Source organism: Gossypium raimondii, chromosome 12 (genome assembly GCF_025698545.1).
Source record: "Gossypium raimondii isolate GPD5lz chromosome 12, ASM2569854v1, whole genome shotgun sequence".
Lineage (NCBI taxonomy): Eukaryota > Viridiplantae > Streptophyta > Magnoliopsida > Malvales > Malvaceae > Gossypium > Gossypium raimondii.
This window is the reverse complement of record NC_068576.1, coordinates 46,887,537-46,899,320: the sequence shown is the minus strand read 5'-3', so window position 1 is coordinate 46,899,320 and position 11,784 is coordinate 46,887,537. Positions and strand designations below refer to the sequence as shown.

General features: G+C 33.1%; 1 protein-coding gene across 1 annotated transcript; it reads right to left on the bottom strand.

The window, feature by feature from the left end:
- Nucleotides 1-8,926: 8,926 nt before the first annotated feature.
- LOC105764547 (aluminum-activated malate transporter 9) lies at nt 8,927-11,495 on the bottom strand. The gene is made up of 6 exons (XM_012583172.2): nt 10,977-11,495; nt 10,743-10,880; nt 10,345-10,614; nt 10,127-10,263; nt 9,879-10,022; nt 8,927-9,710 (listed from the first exon to the last, which is right to left on the bottom strand). The coding sequence occupies exons 1-6, from the start codon at nt 11,311-11,313 to the stop codon at nt 9,099-9,101; spliced, it is 1,638 nt and encodes a 545-aa protein (XP_012438626.1). The 5' UTR covers nt 11,314-11,495; the 3' UTR covers nt 8,927-9,098.
- Nucleotides 11,496-11,784: the final 289 nt, after the last annotated feature.

Below are 11,784 nucleotides of genomic sequence, written 5' to 3'. Positions count from 1 at the left end.
ACTCATGAACAATTTTCCTTCCACATTCAATTTTGATTCACATATCAATATAATTCACAATTTATAAAAAAAAATAATACTATTATTTACACATAACTTACCTCGAATGCAAAACGACTATTTTTATAATTTAGTCGATAACTTTCTCTTTTCCCCGATCACTTCCACTATTTATTCTTTCTTGATCTATATTATCACAATTTAATACATTTTATCAATATTCCATTCAAATACAATTCATACACAACATTTTGGCAAATTTACATTTTTCCCCAAAACTTTTCAAAAATTTCAGTTTTGTCCCTAAGCTCGTAAAATAAAATTCACTAAATTCTTAAATTTCAAACTTCACTAAATCATATTTCATGCTCATAACAGCCCTCAATTTCACAAAATCACAACTTTATGCACACTTTACCATCTTTCACAATTTAGCCCTTTTTCAACATTTTCATTGAAATTCATCTAGTAAAACTTGTAATTAACACTTCAAACATTCATTATCTAACATCACTAATCAATTTACAATTATATCATGAATGAGTCAATTTTTAAACTTTAATTTCATTTAAATTAAATGGTAGAAACATGAAATTCAAGCATCAATAAGCATAAAAATACGAAAATAATTAAAAACGAGGCAAGAAATCACTTACAATTGAGCTTAGGAAGATCAAGAACACTAGCTAAGGTGACATGAATTTTTTTGGCAGCAAACGTCTGATTTTGAAGAAGATGGACACTTATTTTCACTTTATTTTGTCTTTTACTCAATTTGGACAAAAATGCCCTTGACCCATTACTTAGATATTTTTTTAGAATTGCCCTTTTGTGTCCATATCACTAATTTATGGTCTAATTGCCACATAAACACTTCCAATTTCATGCAATGATTCAATTAAGTCATTTAATCACTAATTAGACACACTTTGCATTTTTCTCAATTTAGTCCTAAAAATTCAATTAGGCACTAAATCATTAAAATTTTCTATTCATATTTTCACAAAATATTTCAATCAATTAGTAACTAATAAAAACTTATAAAATTAAACTATTTCACTTCAGATTTATGGTTACGAAACCACTATTCTGATTAGGCCCTATTTCGGGCTATCACAAGTAGGCTAACTTTGAAAAATGGCCATAAATTGTGGAAATCCAATTAGAGGATGAATAAAATATGAAATTAAATTTTATTGAGTCTAGTTTCTCATAGAAGAAACGGTGTAAGTAATGGAATTGTAAATTGTGAGGTATAATAGACTTTACGAGACAATGTCAGAATGAATTTGAGTTCCCCTATTCTGACTTTGGAAAATCATAAAAAATTGGAGAAAAATAATTAGGGGTTAAAATTTACATGTTTAAATTACTAATGAGCTTATTTTCAATAGAAATAAATAGAAACATCTTCTAAATTTTGTACTAAGAGGTAATTAATTTTTAGCAAAGAAGGGACGAAGCTGTCAGACAGCAAAATAGGGGTAAGTTTGAAGATTTTACTGTACTTATTGGCTGAACCAAAAATTCTAAAAATTTTATGGTGGAAAGGCATTTGGGTCTAGTTTCAAGACATCAAGCGGATCTTAATTCGAAATTCTTTAGCTCAAGATATAAATAATTTAGTAACAGTGACTCAAGTAGACAACTTTGAAGGAACATATAAGTAAATAGTAAAAATATATATGAATAATTAACTAGCACGGGTTACATTAAAAAAGGATCACATGGCCAAGGCCAATTTGGGCTGAGTAGGCCACATAAGCGTGTGAGCCTATTTTTCTGAAAAGTTCTATAATGTTGCACGGGTCGCCCAAGTCGTCTGTGGACCTATTGTAGGGTCGGTAAGCTTTACTTAGACCCTTATATGTGTGATATGTCTGTCTGATTTCTATACCAAGCTTGATTTATGATATCTGGATGTATGTACTATTAATTGTATAATGACATGACATATTTTGTATGTTGCCTTGCATCGGGGTGGGTTGATGATATTTGGAAGAAGTGTTTGAAAGGCTATTAAGCCTGTTATCTGGCAGCTCAGCTGTAACCTTCTAATTATGTGCCACATTTCGGTATATCATGGTGTGTAGGGATGAGTGGGTTGATTTAATCCCCACATGGTGTGTAGGGTTGGACAAAAATGGTGTGTAGAGGCCGGTGGGTAGGATTCTGATTTACTATATTTGAATTCTATATCTGATACGGGCCAAGGCCCTAATGTATTTCTGAGACTGTATCTGAATGGGCTAAGGCCCAAACTGATTCTGTGATGGGCACGGGCCCCAGACTGTATCTAACTGAATTCTGTAGATTATCTATATACATGTTTTCTGTGGGGATTACACACCGAGTTTGCGAAAATTCACCCTTTCTCTATTTAATCTGTACAGGTAATCCCTAAACTTGAAGGGTCGGTGTAGCGGAAGACTCGACAATGGCCACACGTAAATTTTATACTATTTTTCGTTAATGCCTAAAATTTATTACTTATTTGGGGTTTTTATGTATCTTCTGGACTATGGCTGGTTGGCTTTAAATTTAGGACTTTATACTATTTTTTTTGGATTTTTTTTAAAATTGCAACTCCACAAAACACGATTTTTTTCTAAAAACTAAGGTTTTTCGTAAATAGAAACGGTTTTTTCCTAAATTAATTGGTTATAAAAGCTTCCGCTAAGAGACAAGTTTTAAAGTCAATCAACTAGTTTTTTTGAATTAAATAAAAGCTAACTTACTGTAACGGTTTTTAAACTCAACAATCTTATCTTTAAATCCCTTTCCATGTGACATCGCTAGATTCGGCCATAATGTTTAGGCCGGGTTTGGGGTGTTACGTTTAGTGGTATCAGAGTTAAGTTACAAAACTCGGCTGTGGATTATGAGTTTTATAAAAATTGGGCTTTTGAAAAATTGATTAATTTTCAAATGATTTGAAATGTGTTTACTGAGTAAGTGGTACACCGAGTCTCCGGCGCCGATCCTGTTAGTATTTTGAACTGTGATTTGTTTTAAACTGAAACTGTTATGGATAATATATTTTGAAACTACTATAGGTAGTAAACTGTATTGAAAACACTTTAGTTAGTGCATACTAAAAATTGTAGAGAAACTAGAAACTGTAGTGAGATTGCGATTTACGAAAATAAACTCTGAATAACCGATACTGTTTTACATAAAACATTTATTAATAAACACTAGAACTATAACTGATTCATAAAACTTATAATACAAGATAAATCTGATTAGATATGAGTACACAAGGTATCTACGGACGGGGTATTAGAGGACAAGGTAAAAGCCGTAGAGGGGCTCGAACTGAGTCATCGTCATCGGGCAACCTACAAAATTTAGATACGAGTGAGACGCCAGTGTCGTCCGCTACTGAGACTGGGTTTCAAGATCGCATAACTGGGGATGATGTATTGTCCCAGGCTATGCTAAGGATTTTTGAGAAGGTCGCTGGGCCCAATATTGAATTTGGGGGCCGATGGTCGATTACGAAACGACTCTGATCCAATGGGGCTGAGCTCTTCAAGGGTGTCACTGGGGTCACCCCTAATGTGGTCGAGTATTGGATTGGGGCCGCGGAGAGGATCATGGATGATCTAGATTGCACCCCTAAGCAAAAATTAAAGGGTGCAGTCTCACTGCTGCGGGTTGAGGCTTATCAGTGGTGGTTAATCATTAAGGGGGCACTCAGCCTGAACGTCTAACCTGGGAGTTCTTTAAGACCACCTTCCAGTGTAGAGGGATCGATCACTGGCCGAGTTTCTGAGACTGAGACGCTATGCGCGAGGTATGGTGAGACCTGAGTATGAGCGATGTCTCCACTTTGAAGATGGCCTCAGAGATAATTTGAGAGTTTTGATAGCCCCGCAGAGGGAGTGAGATCTTCCTTCCATGGTCGAGAAGGCGAAAATCGCCGAGGAGGATATGGAGGTAGTCATGATTGGAGAACGTCAGAACTACTTATCTAATGTGATCTCTGTACTGGTGGCAGAAAAATTGGTTCATAAGGGATGTGAGGCATTTTTGGCCTATATATGTGTTTCGAATTCTGGGGACTCTACAGTTAAAGATATCAGAACGGTAAAGGATGTTCCGGACGTCTTTCCTGAGGAGCTACCAAGTTTACCTCTGAATCATGAAGTGGAGTTTGGGATAGAGCTCCTTCCTAGTGCAGCTCCGGTGTCTATCGCCCCCTACCGAATGGCACCGAAGGAGCTTACGAAGCTTAAGGCTTAGATTTAAGAGTTATTGGATCGCGGGTTCATCCGCCTTAGTGTGTCCCCTTGGGGAGCACCGATATTGTTTGTTAAGAAAAAAATAATGGATTCATGAGGATGTGTATCAACTACCGACAACTAAATAAGTTGGCTATTAAGAACAAGTATCCACTTCTGAGGATTGATGATTTGTTTGACCCGTTCTGAGGGGCGTCTGTGTTCTCCAAAATTAACTTGCGTTCTGGGTATCATCAATTGAGGGTTAAGGAGACCGATGTGCATAAGACGACATTTAGGACTTGTTATGGTCACTACGAGTTCCTAGTGATGGCATTTGGACTGACTAATGCATCGGCAGCTTTCATGGATCTGATGAACCGAGTGTTTTAGCCCTACCTGGATCGGTTTGTAGTGGTGTTCATCAATGACATGTTGGTTTATTCGAGGACTGAGGATGAGCATGACGAGCACTTTAGGATTGTTCTTCAGATTTTGAGGGAAAATCAGCTCTATGCTAAGTTCAGCAAGTGCGAGTTTTGGTTACGTGAAGTAACAGTTCTGGGTCATGTGGTGTTTGCTGAGGGGATTTGAGTCGATCCTTAAAAAATTGAGGCTGTATTGGACTGGAAGCAGCCTAAGAATGTGTATGAAATTCGTAGCTTTTTGGGGCTGGCAGGTTATTACCGATGGTTTGTGGAAGGATTTCCACTGATCGCAGCACCCTTGACTAAGTTGTTACGTAAAGGTGTTCCATTTGACTGGACTAATGCGCAGCAAGAGAGCTTTGATAAGCTTAAGACTGTACTGACTGAGGCTCTTGTTTTGGTACAGGCTGAACCTGGAAAGGAGTTCACGGTTTATAGTGATGCATTACATGTCAGTTTGGGATGTATGTTGATGCAGAATGGTAAGGTGGTTGCATATGCATCTTGTAACATCCCCTTACCTGTATTTGACGCTGGAATAGGGTACGAGGCATTACCAAACATTATCCACGCTGGAATAGGGTACGAGCAAGCCTTTGAACCTAGGCAGATGACTTGACCCATGAGCAGTTCTAAGTTTGGATGATTTTGATTCTATTAATCCAAAATCAAATACAACTAATCATTATAATATTTTAAAGATTATCTCAATTATTAAAAAGAATAATATCCATGGAAAGATAAGAGAAACATAAAGTTTTCTTTGAATAAAACATGATATTTTCTTTGGTTTCAAGGGTAAAGTTAACAAAATTATAAAAGAAATATGGAGAAGAAATTATTTTATGGACTCATCACATCATTCATGGTTCATTTTCAATTATTTAATGATATTTCAATATTTTTTTTCATATTATTGACACACAATTTTGATAATTTTTTTACTCTAAACCCGAACCCGAACCCAAACCCTAAACCTCGAACCCAAATTTTGGATTTGAGGTTTATGATTTGGGTTTGGGATTTGAGATTCATGATTCAAGATTTGAGTTCGAAGTTCGAGTTCAATGTTTAGGATTTGGGGTTTAGAATAAAAAAAATTATCAAAATTATATGTCAATGACATGAAAAAATTGTTGAAATGTCATTAAATAATTGTAAAAGGACTATGGATAATGTTGTAGGAAGAATCAATAAAATAATTTCTCAAAGAGGAGAGAGATAAAATTGCCATAAAATGAAAATTAGCTAAAAAATTAGTTTTAAGATTATTGTTTTATTTTAAAATTTTAACATTATTAAAAATGTTCTATCCCAATATAATATTTTAAATCCAAACATAAAAATATTATACACAAATCTCATATTACTCACGAAAACTTCATATTACTTAAACCAAATACTACTTTTAACAGCCATGGAGGAATCCTTGACAATCTACATATTTATATAGCTTTGAATTTATATATAATCTACATCTATATATTTGATTATAATTGAGGAAAATATCTTTCTAAAATATTTAATTTTAAAAATATAAAAATTTGGTTATTAAAATTTTAATGGTTCGACTCCTTGATACTAAAACTCTTTTGAAAAGTGAAAGGTAAATAAAATAGAGTAAATTACATAGATGATCATTAAATTTTTATTTTTTCATTTTAGACACTCAAATAAAAAGTTTACAATTTAGATAAACATATTACATAATTTGATTATTTTAACCACTTCTCTTAAAATGACAAACAAAAATCTGACATGAATTTTTCTTGTAAATAATAACATTATTTTATAAATCCCACCTAATATTTTAGCTTTTATGTCAACTTTTGTTTTTAAACCAAATAATATTGAAACGACGTGGTTTTGGTATCTTTATTTTAGTACCTAAATTAAAGATCTGAATTTTTTCATTTTCTCTGTTGCTTGGTCAAAAAATTATTCGATTCAAATTAAATCAAATTTTTAATTTTAAGATGTTTATATGAATGATAAAGATAAAGTTATTGTTCTAACTTTATTCAAACTCTAAGTATTTAAGTAGGATGCATTTTATATATTAATATTCTTTTATCATATTAAAATAATTAAATAAAAATTTAAATGAATTGAAATTTAATAAATATTAAATTACACTTTATACTTAACTTTTCATTCTCATTTGGACTATCTATTTACATATTGTTTCTTGTAATACAAATATATTTACAGTATAAAATGTTTAAAAATGGTATTAAAATTTAGAAAATGATATTAATAAATATGGATATCACGTGCAACACGTTTTGCTGAAAATTAGTATATATAAATTTTATAATTTACAAAACATAATATACTAATATAGTTTAATATAAAATTGACAATAATAATTGATTAATTGAATTTTAATAAAACTTACTAATAATTAATTAAAAATTAAGGAAAATTTAAAAAAAACTAAAACCCTAAAATTATCATCAAATCTAACATTTTACTTAATTAATAATAATTAGTGAATTAATTAAAAAATTGAAGCATCTAGAGCATTCAACGCTAGGTAATTAAAGTGTTTAATTTAGCCTTAATCAATTGGACAATAATATCTGACAGCCTAGCTGTCTCTTCTTTGGGCCTCCATTATTCATATTGTTTGTTTATAAACGTTGAACTTGTTGACAGTGATGCAACAAGGAATGTGGAGGTTGCTGTGGATGTCAGCTTATTCAATCAGGACGAAACGTCAAAAAGGAAAATAAAAGATAAGATTACAAGTGTTCTCTTGATTTGTTGGTGACTAATTTAATATTAAAATGCATGTCGGACAGGACCCATCAAAGACACTCACAGACTCCTCCCAAACGGATTATCTATCTGTATTGAATATAGTAAATATGTAATAATAGTCCCATCCACACATGTTCACGAATATATAAAATTTATAATAAAATTATTTAATTCAAAAGAGTATAATATTTCAATTTTATTAAAAATTATTCAATTTCTTTTTATAATATACCAACTATATAAAATAAGAAATTTATAATATATATAAATTCAAAATATTTTAAGTATTAAAATAGAAGAACATGCACAATTCAAAATACATGTGCATATCTGTGTGGGTGCACGTGGTTTTAGGAATTTGAAAATGGGCTACTAAGAAAATACGACTTTACAAACAAGTTATATGATTGTTTATAGAAAATATTGCGATGCTACCAATCATTTTATCTTTTACTTATCTGAGTTAACAACAAATTAATTCAATGAATAATATTTTGTCATTATTATAATTTATTTTTAGCAAAGAGACCAAAACCTTTGCTTGCTTTAAAGCAATTTTATTGTTTACTACACCTATAACTATCTTTCTAATTTCAAGCTTATACTTATACTAATTATTATTTATTTTATGTCTAATTATTGTAATACATATAAAATAAATATGTTTTTCCTCGTGTTATTACACTATTAACAAATTAGGTATTATAGTTCCATACACTCATAAGAGTCAAGAATTCTAACAAAAATATAATGCTTCTTCCTTCAAACACTTGCATCTTTTTCAGCAACGGGCCAGTCCGGTTGTACCAAGTGACCTCCCTTGAGCATGATGGATCACTTAAGTGCACCATGATTACGGGCTCCCATATGCAACCCATGACAGAAGCACACAGACCATTGAAACTCATGAAATGCATAAGACATGTTATGCGCCATTATATTGGCATTCTAACTTGCATGAAGGACAAAGCCTACGAGTTTAGGGCCATAACAAACAAATGTCGTATTTTACACATATTCATGAATGGGTCGGGCTCAAACTTGTATATAAAATTTATAAAAAAATATTTAAATAAAAAATATAATATCTCAACTTTATAAAACAAAAAAATTTAAAATATTATAAAAATTTTAAAATATAAAAATATATTAAAATTATTAAATTTAAACATTCAATTTTTTAATAATATACCACTTACATAAAATAAGAAATTTATAAAAACATAAAATAATTCATAATATATATAAATTCAAAATATTTTAAGTATTAAAATGAAAAAACGAGCGCAATTCAAAAGATATGTGCATATATGTAGGGGTGAGTATTCAATCGAGTCAAAAAATTTCGAGTTAGTCAAGTTGACGAATCCTATTTTAGCAACCGAACTCAATTTGAAAATTTTTTGAATCGAATAGTAAAAAAATTTTGAGTCAAGTTAAATCGAGTTAACGAATCCTTTTATTTATCTTAATTTTACAAATAATTTATCTTAATTATTGTAATGCATATATAATAAATAAGTTTTTTTTTTCTCGTATTATTAGACTATTAACCAAACAAGGTATTATCGTTTCATACCCTCAATCAAGAATTCTAAAAAAAAATATAATGCTTCTTCCTTCATACACTCGCATCTTTTCCAGCTAAAAGAAAAAAAAACATAATTACTACCTAAACAACTCAAGTAGCGATTCCTTTACAAGGTTCAGGGGGCATGTTGATGATGGGAGGATCTTTGAAGTTAGCTTTTAGACTGAGTTCTTCAAAAGAGCTGACCACATTGCCTAATCTGGCCACAAATTCAATCAAAAGTGAAGTAAATGTGGCCAAGGACAAAGCACTAGCACTTTCGTATGTTTTGAATTCGTCCCCCTTAACCATTGATCCCCCATTAGCTGAAACATTTGAGGGCCATGTTCTTAACGTGTTTTTGGCGTCATAACACAAAGCTGTCCCAACAGAGACTGACCTCACCTCCAGCACTGCTTCACTCAACGATTTAGATCCCAGTTTCATGTTTTCATCTTCAGCCGCATTGATCAGGTCTTCTAAATCTAATTCCATGGGCCTTCCCCCAATTTCCCAGCCCTCAGAATTCACTAAAACGTACGACTTATGGTCTATCTTTTGCTGCAGCTGCTCAGCTGCCTCGTGTACATTTTTAAGTATGTCACCTGGACTCAGTTTTTCCATCTTCTCTAATTTGCTTCCGAGCTCACGTAACACTTTCGCGCCTTCCGACCCCACCTTCTGAAGCTCATTGGAAAAGACATGCCTTCGGTCCGCAGGGGCCTATATTTATAACATTTCCGCATCAAGCCAAATGAATCAGTACTTCAATAATACAAATTCCCTTTTCATCTATGGCCTGCCTACCTTATACTTTCCAATTCAATGACGCACTTCTTAATTAGATACGTTTTTATAACAAGGATGCACTAGATGAAGCAGAGTACTAACCTGTATTTCCGAAAGGATGCAACCATGCAGTGCCATAACAGTGAAAGCACAGTGCTTCACTGCACCGCTTACTTTGACAAAGTTTTCCCAAGGATAATTATGCCTATAAGGTCCATGAGGAGGTTCCCAAGTCGCAAAACCAAGCTGCAAAAGGACAGATTTGATTAACACCATTTCAACCCCTGGAATCTGTTGTTCAAACAAGTGAAAACTGTTGCATAATTTATAGCTCATGCAATTGCAGATACCAATGTATCTTCTTCGCTTGTAGACTGCACCACTGACCGATAACAATTATAAAGCGGATCATCCGCAGCTTGATATGTAAGAATTTTCGACGGAATTCTCTCGTATTCCACACATTGCAAGTACCCGTTGACGCAACCTGAATAACAAGAACAAAATTAGTGAAGAAAGGAATGTAAAGAGTAGTTAGACTGTTTTGTTACGTGAATGAAAAGGCAACCTTCCAAAGAAGTGGCAAGGTCCTTAAAATTTTTCACCACCAATTTATGCAGAGATTCACCAGCCCAAATTGGGAAAATACATATATTTACGACCAAAGTAACACCAGCTCCAGCAGCTATAAGCACCAACCGAGTTAAAACTGCCTGACTATATTCCCTGGTCCGGTTACCAGCTACCATAAGGATACAATATGTCAATACGAATACTCGAAATCCATATTCGTAAGGCTTCATTGTCGGGTACAGCTTCAGATAGGATGCGCAGAATCCTATCCACGGCAAAGAAATCTGTTAAAGACTTAAAAACTGTCCGTTGCCTTCAACCTAAATCGACAGGGAAGCCGGATATGGATATAATTCGGGAATTTCTAGAAGAAAAAATAAGAAAAACACTGACCTGTTAAGAAAATGCTTATTACAATGACAACTTCCTCGAACTTGCCGGCCACCACAGATAACTCAGCAAAGCAAAAAGCAAGTATCCCAGCACAAAGTGTTCCCAATCCACGATTAAATCCTTTGATGAAGGTTGCTCCTGCTCAGAGTCGAACCAGACAGTCTAACCAATAATGAAACTTTGATGAAATTCACCAAAAAGAGAAAAAAAAATGATTATGAGTAGAAGAAGTACCAATGCTGAATTCAAACATCACTATGACCGTGAGGATTGCCCAGATTGAATATTGAGCAAAATCCTGATATGATCCTTTCCAGAATATGAGCAAAGACGTAAGTGACAATGCCAGCCCCATTTTTACCGCAAATATAACTTTCCTGGGATCAGAACGTCCCATTTCCAATGCTTTCCTAGCAAAATCGTTGAATTCAACCCAAGAATTCTTAATTTTTTCTCTCATAACTTTCAGACCCCTCCGTCGACTTCCTCCATCTTCATTTCCCCAGAAGCTGACCAAAAGAGGCAGCTTTCCCCCACTGTTATCTGCCCAATTACACTTGATAGACCCCATTTTTGCCACCCTTTTCACAGCAGAGAGAGGAAATTTGATAACAGATCTGTTGAACCTGAGTAAGTCTATGTCAGCGATTGAAGAGAAGAATAGCTTTGAAACAGATATGAGTGAGATGAAGACAGTAAAGACGAAAGCTTTTTGGCTTCTTTCAGTGATATCCTTTTACCAATTCAGCCGATAAAGATCTAGAGAAATTACATTCGCAATATATTCCGTAATTAATTTAAAAGGTGCACAGGACTTAATCAAATGGTTATATTTTCTTGTTTTTAACTACTACCTTTGGTTTAAAAAAAATCTCACAGTAATAACAGACATAATATTTTTTTTATTTTTCAATTTTCACGAGATATCAATATTTTTTTTCAATTGTTTTGATTTTGTTTAGAAAAGTAATCTTATTTTTTTATTAATTTAGATTTTCAATAAAATTTCAAAATAAAAAATAAAAAAGTAAAAAAATAGATA

Bases quoted from the DNA above. Each gene is read 5' to 3' on its own strand.
- LOC105764547 (XM_012583172.2), bottom strand. From the start codon at position 11,313: ATGGGGTCTATCAAGTGTAATTGGGCAGATAACAGTGGGGGAAAGCTG. The intron at 10,615-10,742 runs GTCAGTGTTTTT...TGCCGTGGATAG, and splicing joins AATAAGCATTTTCTTAACAG to GATTCTGCGCATCCTATCTG. The intron at 9,711-9,878 runs GTTAGTACTCTG...TTATAAATATAG, and splicing joins GCATCCTTTCGGAAATACAG to GCCCCTGCGGACCGAAGGCA.